A 25633-nucleotide genomic window follows, 5' to 3' on the forward strand; every position below is an offset into this window, starting at 1 on the left:
TTGATTTTGGCTCAGGTCATGACCTGAGTTCATGGGATCGAGCACTGTGTTGGGCTTCATGCTGTGAGCACGCAGAGCCCACTTGGGATTCTCTCTCTCTGCCTCTCCCCATCCCTTCCCACCCCGAATAAACAGACATTAAAAAGAGAGCTAATGCAGTTGATTTGGAAGGATTTCAGTGAGCTATTAATGAAAAAAAGTATGATGCAGAAAAGTGCATATAATAAGATCACATTTTTGTAAAACAAGGACAAAAATTCCTCTATGTCTGTGTTCATGTGTGTATACATAGATCAATAAAGAATAGGGGCTGGTGTGGATCTGTTAAGGGAAGACAAGAAGGGGTGGAGGTGCCAAACGGAAAGGAAGTACATTTTTTTAAAAAGTCATATTTGTATGTGTATGGAGAAAGTAATTATGATTTATAAGCTCAAGAAGCAAATATAAATAAAAATTTCTGTCCAAACAAATAATTTGTTCAAGGTCACACAGTGAGAAGGTGATGGAGTCAAAATGAATCAAACTCAGGACTCTTTAATTTAGAAAGAGTATTCTCTTTTCATGGTCTAAGAGTGAGTATGAATGTTTCAGCACAACATTCTCTTCTTCTAGAAAACTAACTGCAAAGTAAATACTGACTAGTATTTTTCTGTAAAAGAACAACAAGATTATTAACGTACACTCATTCTTTAATGGTTCAGGTTGCAGTATTCTTCGTTGTTAGGTTGAGGGTATTTTTCCTTGTTTCAAATTCATAAATAGGCAGTTTCAAGCATTGCTATCTTAAGATCTCTTTTTGACGTCTCCTTCTTATAGTTACAGATTTATGGTAATGGAAAGACTAGGAATAGATTTACAGAAGATCTCAGACCAGAATGGTACTTTTAAAAAGTCAACTGTCCTGCAGCTAGGTATCCGAATGGTAAGAAGGAATGACTTATTTCACATGCCTCATTTTCAGATTATTTACTTGTTACAATACACAAATCGTTGCCCTTTGTGGAATTATCAGAGAATGAAGGATTATTGCCCTAGAAATGTCAGTTATTTAGAGTAGAGGCTATTTTGGTGAAATTGATAACAGTGGGCTCTGTAAGTGACAGAATGTGCTGTGTTTGGCACTACAAACTCAATTAGGCATTGGTTCTACAGTCTGATTTTTTTTTTCCCCTCACAGCTTTGTTTTACATATCAGAACAAGCTTGCATTGCTATAAGAATAACCTCTCTTTTGTCAGTTGTATTTATAACAATGCAAACTATGGCAAAATATATTATTTTCCATACTAAACATGTGACAGTATGGGGCGCTGTGCAGTTTTTATTACGAGTTTGGGATGGTGGCAGTAATTAGTATGGCAATGAATAATATATACTTTGCCAAATAAGAAGCAATGAAATCTTAATAGCACCCATGCACACATTTTGTTTATATCACATATTTGTCTTATCTTGTTTGTGTTGGGTTTGCCCAAGCTCCATTTTATTTTTTCCATTTTAAATAGAATGAAACTACTCATGCCAGGTTGGGATGTGGCAAATAGAACTCGCTAATTTTCCCGTTCATCCATTCATCCGTTTAGCCAGCCAGCAAATGTTTATTGAGCACTGGGTGAAGGTAATATGCAAGGCTCAAGGGCTTTAAAGCCCTTGAAGCTCGGGTTTTTTTCCTATTACTGTCCAGAGGGAGAATGCCTTTCTCTGAGCTCATGGACACGGTGTTTTGTTCTGGGGTCTCCAAAACTTGATTTATAATCATTGCTTGGATGAGGAATTCCTGAGTGGGCTTCATGATTATTGTACAGTGTATCTCGGATTTTTTCCTCCTTGCACAGTGTGATTTGGCCACCAGGCTGTCGGGAACATAGGTATCGGCATTGTTGAATCTCAGTCCCCTTTCATCAGAAGTTTAATTAAAACACTTGATATTTGAGGATCGTGTTGTTCAACTTTTTTTCCAGGATAAGTGACCAGTTCATGTGATATTTGAGAATAGGCAAACACATAATTGTATAATATGTCACTTTGTTATTGTTAGTGAGAAAAAATACATGTTACTCTATATTCAAAATGTTCAAGTTGACCATGAGTTTGAAATAGACATTAGTATAACCTTATATATTTCTTTTCATAGTTGGATGTTCTGGAATATATACATGAAAATGAATATGTTCATGGTGATATAAAAGCAGCAAATCTACTATTAGGTTATAGAAATCCAGATCGGGTAAGTACAGTATTAAGCTTTTGCTTTCAGTAAGGATCCTCAAAGTATCATACTGAGACATTCAAAAATCAAACTCCTAACCCAGGAGAGTTTATAAATGAGGATTAACATGATGAATGTTGTGATTTATCTTACCTTGCTTATCTCATTTAATGCACTAAACTGATAAGTAATTAGGATGAGGACACTGAGACTCAGAGGGGTTAATTTGTTAATGGACATATAGTAAAATGGCTGAAATTTGACCTTCAGAGTGAATATAAAGAACTATCAAAATTCAGTGGGAGAAGGGATGGATTTGTGCAGAGAAAAAAAAAAATTAAAAGTCATATTAGCTCCCCTTTCACTGTATAAACACTTAAGTCTTAAACAGAGCAGCTTTTCCAGTGAAACTTTCTCTAATGATGGAAATATTCTATATGATACTGTCCAGTATGGTAGCCATGAGCCACGTGTGGCTATCCAGCACCTGAAACATGGGTAGTGTATCATCAAATGCTGATGAGGATGGAGAATGTCAGGAACTCCCATTCATTGCTGCTGGAAATGCAAAATGATATGGCCACTGTGGCAGACAGTTTGGCGTTTTCTTTAAAAGCTGAACATATTCGTAACATATGATCTGCAATTACACTGCTTGGTATTTACCCAAAGGAGTTGAAAACTTATATCCACACAAAAACCTACACACACATGTTTATAGCAGCTTTATTCATAGTTGCCAAAACTTGAAGCAATGAAGATGTCCTTTAATAGGTGAATGGATAAATCAACTGTGGTATATCCAAATAAGGCAATATTAATGTTAAAAGAAGTGAGCAGTCAAGACATGAAAAGACATGGAGGAACCTTAAATGCATTTTACTAAGTGAAAGTCTATATAATTCCAACTTTACAAGGTTTTGGACAAGGAGAAGCTATGGAGACACTAAAAAGATCAGTGATTGCTAGGGCTTAGAGGGAAGGGAGTGATGAATAGGCAGAGCACAGAAGATTTTTAGGGAAGTGAAACTGTTCTGTAAGATACTGCAATGGTGGATATATGTTGCTACACATTTGTCAAAACTCATAGAATGTTCAACACCAAAAGTGAGCCCTATTGCAAACTATAGACTTTTAGTTATAATGATGTGTTGCTGTGTAAGGAATGTAAGTTCATCCATTGTAACAGATGTAATACTCTGGTATGGGATGGAGACTGTCGGGGGGGAGGGGCAGTGGGTATATGAGAACTCACTGTACTTTCCACACAGTTGTACCTGAATTGCTCTAAATTTGCCAAAATTGAGTATAAATTAACTGCTTTAAAAAAAAGAATCTCTAAAAAATGTGGCTAGTGTGACTGAGGAACTGAATTTTAAATTTAACTTAATTATTAATTAATTTTTTATTTTACCTTGCTTTCTCTCCCCCACCCCCAGCTTTCTTGAGGTAGGATTGTCAAAAAAATGCATATGTTTAGGTTGTACAACATGATTTTTTAAAGGTGTACAAAGTGATGATGTATATGTTGTGAAGTGATTGCCATCATCAATTTAATTAATGCATTTGTTTCATATAGCTACTGTTTTGTTTGCTTTTGTGGTAAGACCACTTAAGATCTACTCTTGGCAAATTTGAAGTACATAGCATTATTAGCTGTTGTCTCCATGCTGTATGTTAGAGCCCTAGAACTTATTCATCTTTTTGACCAACATCTCCCTATTTCCTCCACACACCGCCCCCCCCCACCACCCCCAGCCCCTGGCAACCACTTTTCTACTTGCTGGTTCAGTAAGTTTTACTGTTTTACATGCCACGTATAAGTGAGATAATACAGTCTTTCTGTGTCTGACTTAATGTCCTCCAGGTTCATTCATGGTGTCACAAATGCCATATTTCCTTTTATGGCTGAATAATTCTGTTGCATGTGTATACCGCATTTTCTTTATTCATTCATCCATCCATCAGTGAACACTAAGGTTATTTATTTATTTTGGCTGTTGTGAAAAATGCTGCAGTAACACGAGAGTGCACATATCTCCTTAAGATAATGATTTATTTTCCTTTTGGTATATACCCAGAAGTTGGATTGCTGGATCATATGATAGTTGCATTCAGAGGAACTGCTTAACTATTTTGCATAAAGACGATACAGTACACAAGGGTTCCCTTTTCTTCACACCCTCCCCACTGGTTATCACTGGTTATCACTGGATAACACTGGTTATCTCTTGTCTTTTTCATAACAGCCATCTTAACAGGTATTGAGTGATGTCTCATTGTGGTTTTGGTGTTCACTTCCCTGATGATAATATTGAGCACCTTTTCTTATACCTGTTGGGCATGTGTATGCCTTCTTTGGAAAAATGTCTGTGCAGGTCCTTTGTATATTTTTCAGTTGGCTTATTTTCTTGCTAGTGAGTTGTATGAGTTCTTCTATATTTTGGATATTAACCCTTTATCATATCTATGGTTTGCAAATATTTTCTCCAGTTTGGTAGTTTGCCTTTTTATTTTGTTGGTGACTTCCTTTGCTGTGTGGGATCTTTTTGGTTTGAGGTAGTTCTACTTGTTTATTTTTGTCTTCATTGCCTATGCTTTTAGTGTCAGTTGAAAGAATCATTGCCGTGACCCATGTTCATGGATCGCAAGAACTAATATTGTTAAAATGTCCATACTACCCAACACAATCTACAGATTCACTGCAATCCCTATCAAAATCCCAATGGCATTTTTCATAGAAACAGAAAAGAGAATCCTAAGGTTCGTATGGGACCACAAAAGACCGTGAATAGCCAAAGCAATCTTGAGAACAAAGTTGGAAGCATCATACTTCCTGATTTCGAATATATGACAATGTTATAGTATAAAAACAGTATACTATTGGCATAAAAACAGTGGACCAAAACAGAGAGCTCAGAAATAAACTCACACAGATACAATGAACTAGTCTTTGACAAGGGTACCAGTAATATACAATGGGGAAGGGATAGTCTCTTTAATAAATAATGGTGGGCAACTGGATAGCTACATGCAAAAGAATGAAACTGGACTCTTATCTTATACCACACATAAAAATTAACTCAGAATGGATTAAAGACTTAAATGTAAGGCCTGAAACCATAAAACCAGAAGAAAACACAGGAAGATAGCTTAAATTAATTTAAATTTCAATAACTACGTGTGGCTGGTAGCCACTGTATCAGACAAAAGAGATTTAACATTTTTTAAATTGACTATAAAATATTTAAAAAGTCACAGTTGAATATTTACCTGAACTCTGAGGAGGAGTAAAAAATTTTTTAAATAATGGTACTAAAGAACAAATCCTAGAAAATATTGAGAAATTTCCAACTTTAAGATGTCTACGTTTAAAAAGTTGAAAAAATGAAAGAAATGACAAAATGGAAAGTAGAATTATGACAGATATTTGAGGAGATGTATCAAACTCAAAAAAATTAATAAGAAAAACACTAAATATTTTCTTAAAACAATGACTAAAATGAATTAACAGAACAGAGAAGAAATACAGCTGTCAGAAATGGATAAACAATAGTTCACCATCACTAAGAAGAAGAGAGATGCAGAGGTAACATTTTCAAAGAACGTATCAGATTGGAAAAGCCTGAAATAATAATCTGATGATATCGAGCTGATGAAGTGCAGGCACTTGTAGACCGCCAGTGGGAATGTAAATTAAATGGGAGTAGAAGAAGAAATTAAGTTAATGGAAGGGCAATTTGGCAATGTATATTAAAATCCTGTAAACGTCTGCATACTTTTTTAAGGTTAGGTTTTGTGAAGTATAATTTACAAACAGTAAAATTCACCCTTTTAACTGTACAGCTTGATGTGTTTTGACACATGTATATCATATAACCACCACTGCAATCATGATACAGAATGTTCCTATCATCCTCACACTTTCTGTCCTTCCCCCACGCCTGCTTAGTTCCCTTCTCTCACTCCCCTAACCGCTGGTGATGATTTCTGCCCCCATAGTTTTTGCATGTTTAAGGAATGTCATATAAAAATGGAATTATAGGATATATACCCTTGTGTCTGGCTTCCTTCACCGAGCATGATGTTTGGGAGATTTACCTGGGCTGTAGTTGTTAGTAGTTGATTCTTCTTTAATGATAGGTAGTATTCCATGGAAAACTACCACAGGGTATCTGTTTACCTGTTGGAGATTTGTGTCTTTTCCAGTTTGGGGGCAATTATTAGTAAAGTTGCTATAAGCATTCACATAAAGTTATGTAGGTATATGTTTTAACAACTTCTGGGTAAATAACTAGGAGTGGGATTTCTGGATTATATGGAAGTATATGTTTAATTTAAAAGAAGCAGCCAAACTGTCTTCCAGAGCGGTTGTACCATTGTTATACATTCCCACCAGTGATGTGTAGTTCTCCACATCTTGCCACCACTTGGTTTCATTAGTTTCTAAAATTTTAGCCATTATGGTAAATGTGGTGTCATATCTAGTAGTCTTAATGTGCATCAGTTATGTAATGACTGATGATATGGAGCATCTTTCATGTATATATTTGCCACTCTTTTATCTTCTTTGGTGAATTATATGCTCCCATTTTTAAATCAGATTTGTCTTAAGAGAGCTTTATTTTTTAAGGATAGGAACATTTTGTCAGATACTTGTTTGCAGATGCTTTCTACATCTGTAGCTTATCTTTTCATTTTCTTATCAGTGTCTTTCAGAAAGCAGTTGTTTTTAATTATAATGAGGCCCAGTTTATGATTTTTTTTTCTTTTTATGATTTGTGCTACTTCTGTCCTAAGCTAGGATCATAAAATGTTTTCTCTTAAGTTTTCTTCAAGGGGTTTTATACAACTCATATTTAGATTCCTGATCTGTTTCAAGTTTGTATTTGGTGCCAGGTAAGGATCAAGGCTCTTTTCTAGGGGGAGGGTGGACATACATATGGGACATACATATGTATGTATACATACGTACATATGATGTTGAAGTGAACCCCAGTGAATTGCTATCAGCTCCTCTGTCAAAATTATTGACCATCTATGAATGGGTCTATTTCTGGATTCTCTGTTACAGTATCATAGAGTCATTATCACAGTTCATGGTCTGGAAAGTAGGAGGAGTCTTCCAACTCTGTTCTTTTCTTCAAAATTATTTTGACTTTTCTGGCTACTTTGCAATTCCTTTTGTAATGTTTTAGAATCAGTTTGTCAGTTTCTGTCCCAAAACCTGCAAGGATTTTGATTGAGATTGTGAGTTTTTATAGCTAGTTCATTTCTTGCTTTTATAGCTAGTAATATTACTTGTTCAACTTTGTCTGATATTAATATAACCACACCCCTTTCTTTTGATTAATGTTTACATTATATAGCTTCTCCCTTCTTTTAATCTAATCAATCTCTAATTTCTTCGAGACAGTATGTTCATTTTGAGGCTATTTTTTAAGCTTTGCTAAAATGAGTCTATAGTAGCCTTTACTTCTGTGGATAGTTTATTCCTGGTTCTATGCTGTGAAGTTCTGTGATTTCTAATGGAATTCCGTGTGAGGACTTAACTCTGGTTGGTCAGAACTCAACTCCCAGCTCTTTGTGAACCCTGGGAGTTATTCTTCTCCCTACTCCTATTGGTCGTTGGCTCCACCTTTTATACTACAGGTAAGGAGATACTTAGGCAGATTTTTCTGGAACTTCCTCCCCTCCTGCCCCTGCCCCTACCCCTACCCCCACCCCCATGTAGCTCCCTCTTCTCTTCTTCTAAACTCCTCTTTGCAATTTCAGGCTCTTTGGGAGCCTCGCTGAATTCAATGACTGTGTCGTCAGGATTGCTGTACTGCTGTTAGGATTTCCCTTCCTGTTCTTGAGTTTGGAATTGTCATCAGGCAGAAAGCTGGGGCATCTGTGGGACTCAACTAATCTTTTTTTCCCTCATTTTCTCAAGGATCTCAGTCATATGCTGCCTATTTAATATCCAAAACATTTGTATCTTTCATTTTATGCAGTTTCCCCCAGGCAGTGACAGTGTAAATCCAGTCACTGTATTCCTTTTTTGCCAAAAGCAAAAAGGGCTAGTTTTATTTTTTTATTATTTTTTCAATATGAAATTTGTTATCAAATTGGTTTCCATACAACACCCAGTGCTCATCCCAACAGGTGCCCTCCTCAATGCCCATCACCCACCCCCCCCTCCCTCCCACCCCCTCCATCAACCCTCAGTTTATTCTCAGTTTTTAAGAGTCTCTTATGGTTTGGCTCTCTCCCTTTCTAACTTTTTTTTTCCTTCCCCTCCCCCATGGTCTTCTGTTAAGTTTCTCAGGATCCACATAAGAGTGACAACATATGGTATCTGTCTTTCTCTGTATGACTTATTTCACTTAGCATAACATGCTCCAGTTCCATCCACATTGCTACAAAAGGCCATATTTCATTCTTTCTCATTGCCAAGTAGTATTCCATTGTGTATATAAACCACAATTTCTTATCCATTCATCAGTTGATGGACATTTAGGCTCTTTGCATAATTTGGCTATTGTTGAAAGTACTGCTATAAACACTGGGGTACAGGTGCCCCTATGCATCAGCACTCCTGTATCCCTTGGGTAAATTCCTAGCAGTGCTATTGCTAGGTGATAGGGTAGATCTATTTTTAATTTTTTGAGGAACTTCCACACTGTTTTCCAGAGTGGCTGCACCAGTTTGCATTCTCATCAACAATGCAAGAGGGTTCCCATTTCTCCACATCTTCTCCAGCATCTATAGTCTCCTAATTTGTTCATTTTAGCCATTCTGACTGGCATGAGGTGATATCTGAGTGTGGTTTTGGTTTGTATTTCCCTGATGAGGAGTGACGTTGAGCATCTTTTCATGTGCCTGTTGGCCATCTGGATGTCTTCTTTAGAGAAGTTCTATTCATGTTAATAGAAGTTCTTCTACTCATGTTTTCTGCCCATTTCTTCACTGGATTATTTGTTTTTTGGGTGTGGAATTTGGTGAGTTCTTTATAGATTTTGGATACTAGAAAAAGGGCTAGTTTTAAATAATTTGTGTGTGTGTACGTGAAATGTCTGCTCATGTCTTTTGCCTGTTTCTCTTTTTTTTTGTTTTTTTATTCCCTCTCTTTTGAAGAGTTCTTTAAATATATAAGCCCATCATCTATTACAGATTTTACAAATATGTTCTTTCAATTTGCCTTCTGTCCTTTGATTATATTTGTGATGTTTTATTGCCACATAGAAGGTGAAACTTTATTTTTAATGCGGTCAAATTATTAATTTTTTATTTACTATGGGTATTCAAGCATGATTAAAAACCTTGCTCCACAGAGAGATTTTATATGAATTTAATTGTATATTTTCATTTTTTACATTTAAATCTCTTATTAATTTAGAGTTTATTCTTTTACATGAGAAGAAGTGTTGACTCAGTGTTGTCATTTTCTAAATGATTTTCTAGTTTTTCCAATGCTATTTTTTTTTTTTTTTTTTGCTTCAGGGCACCTGGGTGGCTCAGATGGTTGAGTGTCTGACTTGATTTCGACTCGGGTCATGATCTCACGGTTCTTGAGTTTGTGCCCCGCATTGGGCTCTGTGCTGGCAGTGTGGGTCCTGCTTGGGATTCTCTCTTTCTCCCTCTCTCTCTGCCTCTCTCCTGCTTGCGCTGTCTCTTGCTCTCAAAACAAACTTGAAAAAAATTTTTTTTGCCTTCAGTGATATTAGATGCCACCTTTATCATATACTAAACTTCCATATGTACTTGAGTTCGTTTCTGTACTTTCGTTTCTGTACTGAATCCTTCTGGTTTGTCTAATTATGTTTATTATAATACTAGTGCATTAATATCTGAGGCTTTATAACATAATTTAATATCTGATGAAGCTTTGTGCCTTGTAGCTTTCTTTTTCAGTATTACTCTAGATATTTATAGCTTCTATATTATTTTGTTTAGCTTCATTTAAAAAATACATGTTGGCTGGGGTGCCTGAGTGGCTCAGTCGGTTAACCGTCTGACTTTGGCTCAGGTCATGATCTCGTGGTTCGTGAGTTCGAGCCCTGCGTCAGGTTCTGGGCTGACGCTCGGAGCCTGGAACCTGCTTCAGATTCTCTTCAGAGTGCCTGCGGCTTGCACTCTGTCTCTTGCATTGTCTCAAAAATAAATAAACGTTAAAAAAAAAACATGTTGGCATTTTTATTGGCATTTTGTTAAATTTTTAAATTAACTTGGGGAAGACCTGACATTTTTATGAAGTATAGATGCTTTTCAACAGCAAGGAATGATTTTGTATTTCATCAGTATTACATTTATTATCTCTTGAGTATTTTAAAAAAAATTTTTTAATGTTTATTTATTTTTGAGAGAGAGAGAGAGAGAGAGACAGTGTGAGTGGGGGAGGCGCAGAGAGAGAGGGAGACACAGAATCCGAAGCAGGCTCCAGGCTCCAAGCTTCCAGCACAGAGCCCGATGTGGGGCTCAAACTCACAAACTGCGAGATCATGACCTGAGCCGAAGTTGGAAGCTTAACCGACTGAGCCACCCAGGTGCCCCCCTTGAGTATTTTAATTTTCCTCATATTAAGTTTTTTATATTTCTTGCTACCCTTATTCTTAAAGATTAAACCACTTTTGTTGGTATTGTCACTGCTATTTTACTCTACTATTTTATCTTCTAAGTGATTATTGTTTGTGTATATATGTGCATTGTTGATTTCTATATATTCATTTTATATCCTATTAATTTATTGACTTTGAGGTAGTTTTAGTAGTGATTATCTAGGGTTTTCTTAGGAAGCATTTCAGACACAAGTAGATATAGTTGTCTTTCGGTTCTTGTATCTCTGATTTCTTTTGTCTAATTAATTGTATTGCTAGTATATCCAGTATGTAGTAAATAGTAGTGAAAGTAGTGATTATCCTTGCTTCTTCCTGATCTTAATGGAAATGCCTGAAGTTTACCCCATTAAATATGATGCTGGCTTTAGGACTAAGGTTTGCCTACGTATATGTATGTGGGTGTGTGCATGTGTGTGTCCTTATAGTCATATCAAGGAAATCACCATCAATTCCTATGTTCTCGAGTGGATTTTTTGATTTTATGGGATGGGTATTGAATTTCATCAAAGATTTACTTAGTGTGTATGGAAATAATTACACATTTTTCTCAGATCAGTTAATATGGTGTGATATATCACTGTGCTTCTAATATTGAATCAACCTTACTTTCCAGGAATAAATCCCACTTTGTTATAGTACATTATTTATTTAATATGGTGTTGAGGTATGTTCACTAATATTTTATGTAGTATTTTCATATAGGTATTTGTAAGTGATGTTGATCTGTAATTTTCTATTTTTGTACTATTTTTTTTATCAGATTTAGGTATCAACATTATACTTCATAAAAAGAATTTGTAAGTTTTACTTCATTTCCTATATTCTAGAACCATTTCTATTAAATTGGCACCAGTTGGTTTTTGAATATGAAATCATCTGGTTCTGCTGTTTTTCTATGAGGCAGTTCCTTGTAATGTAGCTACCTCTTCCTATGGAACTGTTTAAGCTTTTTATCTCTACATGGGTCAATTGTGATAGTTATCCATTTTGTCTAGTTTTCCAAATGTATTTCTATGGTGTTACACATTGTAGTTAGTCTCTTCTGAATTTTAAATTTATTCTACTTCAATGGTTGTTTCCCTCTGGTTATTTTTTATTATTTTTTTCTTCCTTTTTTCTGCCTTAATAAAGGTGTTTCTTTTTCAACTCACTTGGATTCTGATTTGATTACTGAGAAATATTTTTCTTTTTCTATCTCATTAATTTCTGATTTTACCTTTATTATGTCATTTCTTATCATCTTTTTATTTCACCCTTTTCTTTTTTTACTTGGTCTTCAGTTTCAGATCTATTTCATTTTTTTTCATTAAAAATTATTTTATTTCTCTATGTGTTTGAAGCCATGATTTTTCCTCTGGTCACAGCTTTATGTTGTACTCATCAATTTTAATATGTTTTTTATTATCTTTATCTTTTAGAAGATTTGTAGTTCTTCTTCACCAAAAAGTTGTGCAGCAGCAGGTTTTTAAATTTTCATGTAGAAGGACCTTTTTAAAACTTTTGTTATTAAATTCTAGACTTGTAACAAGATGATCAGGATATTGTTTACTCTGCTAATTTTACTCTTTGGAATGCCCTGAAGCCTTTATTGGTGACTTAGAAGAAGGTCAGCTTTTGTCAGTATTCCACGTCTGTTTGAGAAAAAGGTAGTCTGTATTCTTATAGTGTACAGTTTAATATCTGTCCAAAAGAATATCTGTATTCTTATAGTGTATAGTTTAATATCTGTCCAAAAGTTCTATCTTATTGACTATATTATTTATGTAATCTACACCTTTACTTAGTTTTTGTTCACTTGATTTGTTTTGACCAAGAGTGGTATTTAAAAATCTTCTGTTATTAGTGTGTTTCTATGTGGCCTCAAGGGCCAGAATCAAGTTCTGTAGTTTTTATTTCATAAAGATCATTGCTGTGCTACTTGGTAAATATTCATTATTTATATTTGCTCTGTTTCATATGTGTTTTCTTTGATCTTATTCTTTAAGGTTTCTTTGGGTGGGAGGACTATTTATGAAAGCTCATATTTTTGTTGTAGTGATTGGCCTTGGTATCTATACCTTTTAAAGATGCTTTTGGCTCACTTTATCCATATTTAACCTTTTGTTGCTACTATGATAGTCTTTTATGGTAGTTTTACTTCACTTACTACTAATTCACTATTGTTTATTTTACTTTCCTCTTTCCCTTAATGTTGTTTTCTTAGTTTTTAGTCCTACTACTTTACCTTGTCAGAACATGGGTCACTTGTATATTCTTCATTTACCACCAGCCTTGTTTTGGTCTTAGATATAATTAAGTACATTAAATGCTCATCTCTCTGTCCTTTTACCAGAGTTACCTGCTCATCTTTAGATTGGATGAAACTAATGCTTTAGTAACTTGATTGCTCAAGAAGTGCCCAAGGGTACAAAATACCCTTGCGTGTATTACACTTTTTCAATAACATTGATCCCTGAGGGATAGCTTGAATGGGTTTAAAATATTTAGTTCACATGTTTTTCCTTGAATCTCTTGAAAATGCTAAACTGTTGCTGCCTTGTTTTGCATGTTGCTTTTAAGAATCTGCTGCTAGTTTAATTCTCTTACCAGTATATGTTATTTGTTCTTTTTCCCTTGCTACCTTTAGGATTTTTATTTCTTTACTAATAATGTCTAATGGTGTTACCAGGATATGTTTAGTGTAGATCATCTTGTATCGGTTTTCCCAGATGTCTGGTGGGCCCTTTTGATATATAGATTCTTTTATTTTCAGAAAGTTTTCTTGGATTATAGTTTTAAATATTAATTCACCCTTCATGTATATTTTGAGTTAAAATTATGGCAAAAAGAACTTTGAGCAATAAGCTGTTTAATGGAGAGAAAAAACTACTGGAAAAAGAGATTCAACAGCAGAGAGGGAAGACATGGTTGAATGATTTGGCAACAGTAAAAGCCAAAAATGTTGACATTTATACAACCTTTGTCAAAGCAGTAGAGTTGTAAAGATTGAGATAAACTTAGGAAATAGACCCAAAGAGGTGTTGAGTAGAAACAACCATTTTAGTTAAGATGGAAAGAAAGGGTCCTGATAGGGATGATAGTCAAAATAAAGTTCTGGGTAGTCCATTGGGGGCACACTTGATGTTCTGAGCTGTTTTCATTTTACTGTGTTTTTAAAAAAAAAATCTCTTCAAATACTATTCAGACATGGATCAAACAGTGTTTTTCCTTAAATTCAGACAGGTAACCTCACTGAGAGTTGAATTAGCTCATTGTAGATTATTTTATTCTTCTTTTTCCCTATGTCTTCATTGCATATTGTCCATTTCTTCTTAACTCATCTGATACTTTCCAAATTTGGTATTATGAAGACTCCCAAAGTGTACACCATTTACCTTCTTTCTTTTGTCATCTTTATCATTTTTTGTTGAAAATTATGTTATATTGGTTTTTTTTTTTATTTTTTGCATTTATTTATTTTTGAGAGACAGAGACAGAGCACAAGTTGGGGAGGGGCAGAGAGAGAAGGAGACACAGAATCTGAAGCAGGCTCCAGGCTCTGAGCTGTCAGCAAAGAGCCCGACACAGGGCTCGAACTGACAAACCATGAGATCATGACCTGAGCCGAAGTTGGACTTTTAACCAACTGAGCCACCCAGCAGCCCCTGTTACATTCTTTAAATAACATTATGTTTCTAAATCTATACTTCCCTGATAGATAAGTAGGCAACATCCTCTTAGTCTACTTAAGTTTCCTAACTTCTGTTTAGAAAGCTCACTGACTTTGAAGTATGATATGGCATTGTACAACTGATTACTGGCAATGAGGCTTATGGGTGCCATTATGATATTTAGAGAACAAATGTGCCTTTCTTATTTCATTGCTTAAAATGGCATTACCAGAAATGACATCAAGTGGTGGTTTTGCCATGGAGTACCACCCACTTGGCTGTATCTGACAGTGTCATTAGTGAAAAAAGGTGAGGCACATTAGTTAAAACCAGGGTTTGTGCACATCTTTTTATATCTTTCTATTTCAGAGGTACAGTTGCTGTCCCACCTGTAAAAGGCCACTTTGTTGATTAGAAGGACATCATTTTTTTAAAGTTTTTATTTCAACTCCAGTTAGTTAAAATGCAGTGCAATATTAGTTTCAGGTATAAACACTTAATATGCAATACACCGTGCTCATCATGACAAATGCCTTCCTCAATCCCCATCACCCTTATGACCCCCCCCCCACCTCCCCTCTGGTAACCATCAGTTTGTTTTCTAGACTTAAGAGTCTGTTTCTTGTTTTCTCTCTCTCTCTATTTTTACCTTTGTTCATTTGTTTTGTGTCTTAAATTCCACATATGAGTGAAATCATATGGTATTTTTCTTTCTCTGACTGACTTAATTCACTTAGATAATATTCTCTAGCTCCATCCATGTCATTGTAAGTTGTAAAATTTCATTCTTTTTTATGGCTGAGTAATACTCCATTTGTGTGTGTGTGTGTGTGTGTGTGTGTGTGTATGTGTGTATCTTTAAAACATTTTTAATGTTTATTTATTTTTGAGAGAGAGAGAGAGAGAGAGAGACAGAGACAGAGAGCGAGGGAGACACAGAATCCAAAGCAGGCTCCAGGCTTTGAGCTGTCAGCACAGAGCCCCACGTGGGGCTCAGACCCACATGCAGGATCATGACCTGAGCCAAAGTCAGACACTTAACCAACTGAGCTATCCAGGCACTCTTTACCACATCTTTATCCATTCATCAGTCAGTGGACACTTGCCTTGTTTCCATAATTTGACTATTGTAGATGCTGCTGCTATAAACATTGGGGTGCATGTATCCCATTGAATTGGCATATTTGTATTCTTTGGGTAAATACCTAATAGTGCGATTCCTGGATCGTAGGGTAGTTCTATTTGTATCTTTTTGAGGAACTTCCATACTGTTTTCCAGAGTGGCTGCACCAGTTTGTATTCCCACCAATAGTGCAAAAGTGTTCCCCTTTCTCTATATCCTTACTAACACCTGTTGTTTCTTGTGTTGTTGATTTTAGTCATTCTTGTGTTGTTGATTTTAGGTGTGAGGGGATATCTCACTGTCATTTTGATTTGCATTTCCGCATTTCCCTGATGATCAGTGATGTTGAGCATCTTTTAATGGAAGCACATCATTTTTTCATGCACCAACTTATAACCCTGCTTTTACATGAAGTCTTTCTTGATGATTCTGGTTTATACTGATTCCCAATTTCCTTTAGCTTCTAATGTTTTTTTTAAACACATGAGCCCTCAAGTCTTAGTTGTTTCATATTGTCTTATGAACTAGAATGGACTCCTTGAGACATGTAGATATGTATACTTCCCTTCTTTTGTATTTCTCACAGCATCTAGGTTAGTGTTGCTTTTGTAATTACCCCTCAGGAAATACTTTATTGACCTCTCAGGATGAAAGGATAGTCTTGATGCAATGCCTGTCATCTCTCTTAGTGCCCAGAGCACCCTGACTCTTCAGGGCCTCCACCCCACCACACTCCATGTGTCTCTGTCCCAAAGCTGCCTGGTAAGTGAAAGAGAAAGGCCCTCACAGGTAGAGAAAACAGTTCTGCGTGTCAGCATCTGGAGTATGGCTTAGGAAACCTGTGATTTTTAAAAACACTTGCTTGACTACTGGGAGTTGTGTTGGACTGAAAGTCAGGAGATGAGGTTTCAGACTCAGCCCTAACATTGAGCAGGCTTGCAGCCTTCGGCAAATGATTTAACCTGTGAGGATGTTAGCTCTCCAATCTATAAAATGTAAGCCTTTGACTGAGTGATATTAAAATTTCCTTCTAGCTCTAAAATTCTGTGATTCTCTGAAAACATGTTTCCAAATGCTTAATGCTCATTGCAGAAGGTAATGTTTCTTATAATGTTTCCAAAGCGTCCACTTATTGTTACATAGCTAAGGAAGTTAAAAAGCTCAAATTTAGAAAAACAAAACAAAACAAAACAAAAAAACCTTAATGATCTGGGAGCGGGAATTGTAGTACCTGACCTGTATCTGGTGGCAAAATGCTCACTTTCATCCATAGGGTAGGGTCATAAGCCTCATTAAAGTTGCTTGTTCGCTGTTTGCTAGAGGGAATTCTAACATAATCCATTTATCAGTTACAGTTTCTTGTAAGATGGAGTGCAAATGTGTGTTTGTAAGAATTTTTCATGGTATATGCACATAATATGGTACCATTTTTAGAGGCAGCATTTCCTTTGTTGAACATTTATAAAATTTAGTCCTGGTGATATACTTCTGTATTTCATTATCTTTGGAGTGGTATTGTATGTCTTAGCTTGATGATACCATAATATTACCAGATGGTACAGCTGGTAAGGCTACTTTAAAGTATTTTGGTATCACGTGGATAGGATTATACTGTAGATTAAATAACATGGTGGTGTTTATAGTCACTTGTAACGTGCAATAGCATGCACGTCATTTTCTTTCTTCCTAGTGAGGTTCTGCTCTACATTTTTAGTTGAGCAAAGGGACTTTGAAATTTATTCCTATGATTTTAGTTACTTGAACTTTTAAAATTTTATGAGTTTTATGTTAATGGAATTGTTTGTAAAATACACACTTTCACTGAATTTTTTTGTCTCAACATAATTTGTCATCTGAATATGTTTTTAAGATTTAATACCGTGTGTGTATCTCTACTCATGGATTAGTTTTACAAACTTACTATTTGGAGATTTTTTCAGTATGATTTGTCAAATAAAAATAAAGTCAGTTCCAAATTTTATTTCAATATAGCATTCTTTAATGTTTAATGCTGCTATGTTTTACTACATTCTGATTAAATTACTTTAAAATCATTGAAGTAATCAAATGTATTTTAGCTCTGTTATCTGATACTGAATAGTGTTCCTATTATCAAAATTTATTCTTAACGTGTATATTAAGATGTCTGATTTTAAATCAGATTAGATCCATATAAAAAGAAATAATTCATACTCAAAATACTATGCAAATGACAGTAATATGAATATATACTGGAGTGTTATTGAAAGGTGGTGATGAGTGGAAAATATTGAAGAAAACAGCATAATAATTATAATTTAGAAGCCATGGTCTCCATATTTAAAATTAATATTTTGTGAAGCTTATTTCCCAGTGCTGGGACTCTGAGACAAGTGAGAACCTGTTAAGTAGATAATTGTGCCTTTAGGAGGACACAGTTTTTTTAACCTTTTGTTTTGAAAAATTTGAAACATACTGAATAATAGAGAACTCCAGATACCCATCACTTTGATTTAAAAATTAACATTCTGAAATTTTATTTTATCTATTTTTTGGCTGAAAGGTTTTAAAGCAATTACAGATATCATGTCATCTTATCTCTAAATACTTATGTATGCATTTTCAAAAAACGAGGACAATTCACTGTATTATCACCATGCTATTACTTAACAAAATTAACATCATTCCTTCATGTCAGGTATGATTTTATACGTTCTATTTTCTTTCTCCTTTCTCCTAAAATTCATTAGAAAATGGGAATATAAGCAATTTTTATTCTAATTGTACTTAAACACTTTTTCCTTTTTACAAAATTACTTATTGTAGTAGACTTCTGTGCTCTAATTTTCCTTTCTATAAATTAGGTGACGTAGATCATGAGATCTCTTGGACCCCTTTTAGCTCTCATAGCCTCTTACTTCCTGGACAGGACTGGTTGTAAGCTACAAATCTCACTTAGGAAACTACTGGTACAGAACCACGTGAGCGTATTTCTCTCAGTTAAATGTCCATCAGGAGACCAAGTTTCTAGTCTTGTATACAAGAAAACAGATTATGTTTTATTCACTGATGTGTATCCAGCAGCTGGCACAGAGCATGGCATATAATAAGCACTCAATAAATAAATGATGACTGAACAGTGAGTAATTGAATAGGTTAATGCATAAATGAATTGATTAATTAGTCATTCGATGTTCAGGAGTAACAGGCAAAGCCAATCAAGTAGAGCTGGATAGAGTACAGTAACATATAGCAACTAAATTCCTACTGGGAGAAATCTATCCAGTGTCAAGAGATCATTAGTACTTTATATTGCCATTATCAGTGTTTTCTTAGAGATAGAGCTCTGCCAGCATATCCATGAAGAGAAACTGAGAAATAGGGGCTGCTCTGGATTAAATTGTGTCCTCTCAAAAGATGTTGAAGTCCCAACCCCCAGCATCTGTGCATGTGACTTTATTTGGAAATAGGGTCTTTTTGAGTTACCAAGAGGTCATTAGAGAAGGCCTTAATCCAGTATGGTTGATATTACAAATGGGGAAACTTGGACACAGAGAGAAACCAGACATGAAGAGATGAAAGACAGTGTGAAGAAATAGGAAGAATGCCTCCTCTAAACCTTGGAGCACCTGAGATCACTTGAAGCTAGGTGAGAGGCATAGAGCAGATTATCCCTCACATCCCTCAGAAGGGATCAACCCTGCAAACGCCTTGATGGCAGACATGTAGCCTCAAAGACTATGAGATGATATATTTCTGTTATTGTTTAAGCCACTCAGTTTGTGGTACCTTGTTATAGCAGTAGCCCTGCAAAACTAATACAGGAACATAGACAAATCTTTGGGTGGAAGTTGATATAAGAACATTTCCAAACAATTTTAATAAAAAATTCAGGCACCAGGATAGGGGGGAAAAACGGAAAGAGGAAAAAGTTAAGAACTGAGGGGAAAGAGAAGTACCCTAGGGTACTTTTGTTTTGCCTAGGGCCACTCCAGGCTGGGCCAAATCACTTAGTGTTTCTAACATAATTTATTCTTACACATGGGATCTCAGGCAGTTCATTCTTGACCATGTGTGGTGGAATCTTCATGATAATAGACTGCTTGTTTATTCTGGAACTAAATGTCTTTGTTTAGAGGCACCTGGGTGGCTCAGTCAGTTGAGCGTCCGACTCTTGATTTCAACTCAGGTCATGATCCCAGGGTCATGGGTTCAAGCCCTACACGGGGCTCCCACACTGAGCATGGAGTCTGCTTAAGATTTTCTCTTTCTCTCTCTCTTTTTCTCTCTCTCTCCTGCTCCCATCTCCCCTGCTTCTTAAAAAAAAAAAAGAACCTTTAGAAAAATAAATAAATGTCCTTGTTCAGAAGATACTAAAAAAGGGTGGTTTACCTTTTCCTAATCCCAGGCAAAAAGGTTTTATTAGAAAAAGATGGCAACTATTTGCATAACTTTCAATACGGATTCAGTGTAGAAATAGTTGAGGGTTTGAGCATATGAGCTCTAGAATCAGATTCTCTGGCTTTGAGTTCTGGCCCTGCCTCTTACTAGCTCTGTTTTCTTTGCCATATTATTTTACCTGCCTGTGCTGTTTCCACATCTAAAGCTAATAAGAGAACTTCCCTCAAAGAGGTATTTTAATAATCAAATGATTTAAAATGTGAAAGGCTTAGGCAAATATCAGGCACATAGTAAGCACTCAGTATATAATAGCTAGAAAATAATTTTATTATTTTTATACTTACGCTGAAAGAATACCGTATCTTATTTTGCTCTCCAAGAATTCTTTCAATTTATGAAAAAAAATGTAATGATGTTCTGGTTAAATATTAAGAAGATGGTAATGAATTGGATGTAATAAGTGTAGTTCTCCCCGGGTGTGCAGTTTAATGATAGATGTCCCTCAAGTTGTATGGAACAGAATACCCAGGGTCTATTTTCTATGTAAGGGAAAAGATTTTACATTTATGAGTGTGTATGCACTGTAAATATAGGATGGCCCATTTAACAAATTACCTATCCCCAAGAATATGGTTCCCAAGAGAGTTAATGCTGTTGAAAAATTAGTGTTTTCCTATAATCAATACAAGCTTATCGAGTGCCTACTGAGTCCCATTGGTCATATTATTTCTATTTCTGAAGGCCAGATGCATACTTGACCAAAGAATATTTGAGCATCCTGATTCACAAAAGGCTATATATAGGGGTTTTATTTTGTTTTGTTTTGTTTTTAGTTATTATGGGAAGATGGCCTTTTTGAATTCTGAATCAACTCATTAAGCTGCATAAGTTGGATGGGTTAAGATGTACCCCTGTTTAGAGGCTATTAAAAAACTGGCACCCCAAGGGACTGTGCATGTAAGAATGGCGTTGGTGTCGGCAACCTCAAATACTGTCTTTGAAATCATTGGAATTTACAGTTAAAGTAGAACAGGTGGCTATTTTGAATGTTGGATAGCTGTGTTTTATGTAGATACAGCTTCCATGTGGTGAACCTGTTTATAATATTATAGCAATGACAGTTAAATTATATCAGCTAACGTTTTGGAGTATCTACTATTTACAGATATACCAAGCACTGAGAATGCTTACTGACATGCTGAAAACTCTTAAGTTCAGACTTGATTTAGACAAAAAGGAAAACCATAAATTGGATGCAATTCATATTCTCCTCTTCCATTGCCTATTTATTTTGTTAAAGGACAGACACAAATTATGTGCTTTGATAGCACGTTGGAAATTAGAAAGAAAGGGTATTGTAGGTTCTTTCATACAATTCTTGAGAACTTGTGTCAGAAGGACAAATTGGAAAGAGACTGTAATTGGAAAGGTTTTCTTTTGTGGGTGAAAGGCATTTTTAGTAAAGAAGCAATTGCTAGCATGTGAACTATTGAGGGAATTTCCCCCAAAGTCTGGAAAGCATATTAAGTCACAGCCCTATTTGATCAAATAGGCTTTCACATAATGCTTAGGGGAAAAAAAAAAACTAAGCTGGAATAGAAAAACAGGTCATGGGTTCAAAATGCTAATATCATTTAGAATACTGCTAAGTGCCTCTCAGGATTTTGTTATGATGCTTGAATTTATAGTTCCATTTAAAGGAGCCATGGACTTGAGCCTGACGGAGCAGTAGATGCCGTAAAGAGATCATGATAAGAGGTATAGCTCGTCTGCCATCTCTTCATATGTTAACCTCATGGATGTGTCTTTAAGTCTCTCACTCTCAGTGAATGTTACATATAAAGAAAACAGGATAAAATTCCAGATTTGAAGTAGAGTAGGTAGTTATGAGATCTAAGAGGGAAAAACCTCCAACATAGAAGGCACATTTTTTTTTTAAGAATAATCGCAGGTTGCAGCCATCAGAAAACAGAAGCTTCAGACTTTTTACAGCTCAGATAAGGTCAGACTATAGTTTTGAAAAATACATTTCATGCTGATTCTAATAAGCATCACATTTGAAAAGTAAGTGGGAACCTTTTAAAAGTTGCATTATTTCGTCTAGACTGTAGTGGTGATGCAACATTACTGGCAAAAACAAGAAGAAAAAGAAAAAAAGAGAAGCTGAAAAACAAAGTACTGGACAATAAGAGAATAAAAAGCACGGGTTTATATCAAAACATAGTAGCATCTATGAGGTTACACGTCGGTTTTTAACAGACATGAGTGATGTTTGTGAACAGAGCCATGTTGCTTACACATTGCATGCTTCATTCCTGCTTTGGCATGCAGAGATTTTCATTAGTTCATAAGCACTTAGTTTACTGTGAAGATTTTCACACTATTGTATCTTGTTGATAGAATAGGGAAATATTATACCCTATTCAAATAAGATAAATGCTGGCTTTTTAAAAAATGTGTTTAAAGTTGCTGACTAAGACTATGTTCTTGCTAGAGTTTTAAGAGTGTTTTTTTTTTAAGTTTCCACTTTAAAAAGTCATGAATAGTAACTATCTCTCTCCATAGTGTAATTTCCAACGAGAGCTTAAGAGACACATTTCTTGATACGGCAAGGTGTGCCAGTTAAAAAGATTTAATTGTATAAAATAGCATGAAAAATGATAAGACACGAGATTGTATAACAAAAATTTAAGTTCTTGAAAAGTGAATTGCATCTTGGGGGCTAAATATATATCTCTAATGTATACTGAAAATGCAAAGTGGAGGTAGAGTAGTAACGTGGTTTAATGGGTGGTCACATGCCACTGAGCAGTGATATTTGCTCACAATTGTGTCTTGCTTCTCGCTTCTCTCTCAGCTCCATAATCTTTTGCACCCCTTCTCCAGCTGACATCTTTCCTGTCCATCACATCAAGTGTTGAGAAATGCTTCCATTTGAGGCAGTGTGGCTGCTTAGGATTCCCAGTTGCTTGGGCAGCAGAAAGGTGCCAGATTTGACTCTTGATGGGAAAGAGGTTCTTTACTTTTTTCATCGACTATGAGCGTGTCCCTCAAATTTGCATAAACTGAAAGAATCAGGAACTGGTTGGGTGAGGTTGTTAGCCACCAATCAACCAGTTTATTTTTGGTACAAAAATGAATAAATCATTTTCTTTCCAAACTTCTTCTTTCTCCTCTGCATTCTTTATTCATCGAATCCTCCCTTACCAGCCAACCATACCATTCTTAGAGTTGTCATTGATCCACTTATCCAGTAACTGTGGTTCTCCGTGGTCTCCCTTCTTTTGTTCACCAGTGTCCTAGTCCACCCTCCCATCACCCTTTGCCCGGACTATTGTTATATTCTCCCAAATGAATTCTCTGCTTCCCTTTCCTCATCATGGTGCTGCCAGTACTGATAATATTATTCCTTGCCAAAAGCCTTTGGTGACTTGTATTTGCATACTAAAATTGTGTTCTAGCTTCTTAGCACGGTTTTGGAAACTGTGCTAACTGATGATAACCAGTTTTTTTCTGGCTTTTGTTGTATTTCCAGTAGCCTCTGCACTCCCAACATGCATTGACCCATACTCTGGTTTTCCTTCTCGTGTTACGTCTTTTCCCTATCTCCATTTGTGGAAAGCTTAGATATTTGTCAAGACCCAACACAAATGTTTCTTTCTCTGAGTCTTTCAATTAGAAATAACTTCCCCTTGCTCCAAAGTGTTGCTAACTTTGGGGTACCTGGGTGGCTCAGTCAGGCGTCCAGCTTCAGCTCAGGTCATGATCTCATGGTTCATGAGTTTGAGCCCCACATCAGATTCTGTGCTGACAGCTCAGAGCCTAGAGCCTACTTTGGATTCTGTATCTCCCTGTCTCTCTGCCCCTTCGCAACTCGCACATGCGCACGTGCGCGTGCTCTCTCTCAAAAATAAACATTAAAAAAATAATAAAGTGCTACTAAATTTAAATCTGTTACACTTTTTCTCAATGCTTTCTTTAGACCTGTAGGTAGACTTCTGTCATCTCTCCTTTGTATGAGATATATGGAAAAAACTCTACTTCTGATCAGACTGATTTAGGTTCATTTTCAACTTTGCCAGTTACTGTAAGTTTGTTGTGCACAGAATACCTACCTTTACTCATTCTGTTTTCACATCTTCAAGACATCTTAAAATAATCTCCTTTTAGGGTCATAAGGGTTAAATGATTTGACTTCTCTAAAGCACTCAGTAAATATGCATTCAATACATATGCACTCATTTTTGTTTTTCTTTGTTTTTTGTAAACATATGATTCTCAATAGTTTATCATGCTTGGCACTCAGATGTCTATTGAAAAGAATTTACTCCAATTTTTCCAATTATTAACATCAAGAAAAATTAATAAAAAATTATTTCAGCCTGTGCAGAAGGCCTTAAGAGTAGGTACTGTCACAGATGCAAAAGTATATGTATGCAACATCGTCCTGGCCACTTCTCCCCTTGGAGCTTACAACGGTAAATGTGGCACCAAGGCTTAAATACAAGAAAAGCTAAATAATTCTGTACATTTTTAAATAGTAAATCCATGTGGACACAAATGAAAACCCAGTAAGTTGCTTTGTGGTTAAAGGAATGTACATACCAGGATTCAGGTGTGAGTGGCGAACTCAGGAATTGTGAAGTGTGGAGCCAGGGGTGTGGTAGGAGGCAGAGAAGAGCCCTTTGGGCACCCTAGAGGGGTGCCTGATTGAAGATGAAGGCCCTTCCCATGCAATTCACTGCGAAGAAGAGTTATGGCAGGGTGCTCTGTAATCATCAGTTCTACCTATCCATTTGGAGACTTAAAGTGGTATAAGACCCTCACCACATCAGGAAACAAAGGAGATGGGACGTAAAGGATTGACTAAGTGCAGAACTTGAGAATGTGGTATGGGTGCAGATCTGGTTAGGTTAAAGGGGAAGATGATGTTTGAGACAGTCTTGGTTAGTACAGGAAAGTTGCATTTTTTATGGACATCGAAGTCTAACTTGCTTTTCATCTTTATTTGCCTAGTGCTTTTAATGAAAGCTATGCCTTACCACCTGTGCCAAATCCAGTTTTCAGAGGGGCTGCTACTGAGACAGAATTAGGATTGCAAGGTCTTTATTGGAGAAGCAAGTATATTATCCATGCGAGGGAAAAAGAGAAAAAGCAAGATTGGACAAAGAAAGCTTTGAGAGTGGGATGCTCATGTGACCCCCACAAGAGGAAAGGGGGGCAGGAAGGATTGGGCCGGGAGAGCTCAGACTGTGATACAGCTCTGACAGGCAGCACCAGACCAGAGAGTACCCATTAGAAGAACCCCTGGGTAGAAATGGCCACATGGTATCCCCACTGTGCTCCTTGTGTGGCGGGTGCTGCCTAGGGAGAGCGTGCCCTTGGCTCACGCGCTGTAACAGTTCCCAGTGGACCTGCCAGTTGAGGTTGTCCGCTTATTGCCTTCTTCACAGGCGAAAGGTCCCTTCTTTCTGGGTGGGACTGGACCTCAGTGGCTACCACGCTACCTTTCCAGTAGTAAAATATTAAAGTCAAAAGTCCAGGTAAACCTTAGTTCAGATTAGGTGGGTTTTGTTTTTTGTTTTTTTTGTTTTGTTTTGTTTTGTTTTTTGGAGGTGGGGAGATTAGGGAGCCTGAAAAACTCACTAAAACAATAAAACTTTTGTAGAAGC

At 36.2% G+C, this 25633-nt stretch overlaps 1 protein-coding gene across 7 annotated transcripts in view; it reads left to right on the plus strand.

The window, feature by feature from the left end:
• Positions 1 to 25633, plus strand: part of VRK2 (VRK serine/threonine kinase 2) — a 103374-nt gene that overhangs the window by 32025 nt on the left and 45716 nt on the right. For 6 of the 7 annotated variants that reach the window (XM_027072406.2, XM_027072405.2, XM_053200623.1 and 3 more), the window contains 3 exons: positions 817 to 922; positions 2134 to 2226; positions 18124 to 18258. In XM_027072406.2, the coding sequence (XP_026928207.1) occupies positions 817 to 922; positions 2134 to 2226; positions 18124 to 18258 (334 nt within the window). The remainder of the gene's footprint in view (positions 1 to 816; positions 923 to 2133; positions 2227 to 18123; positions 18259 to 25633) is intronic. The other variant, XM_015074203.3, reaches the window with a different exon arrangement.

The sequence above is a fragment of the Acinonyx jubatus genome, chromosome A3 (assembly GCF_027475565.1).
Source record: "Acinonyx jubatus isolate Ajub_Pintada_27869175 chromosome A3, VMU_Ajub_asm_v1.0, whole genome shotgun sequence".
Lineage (NCBI taxonomy): Eukaryota > Metazoa > Chordata > Mammalia > Carnivora > Felidae > Acinonyx > Acinonyx jubatus.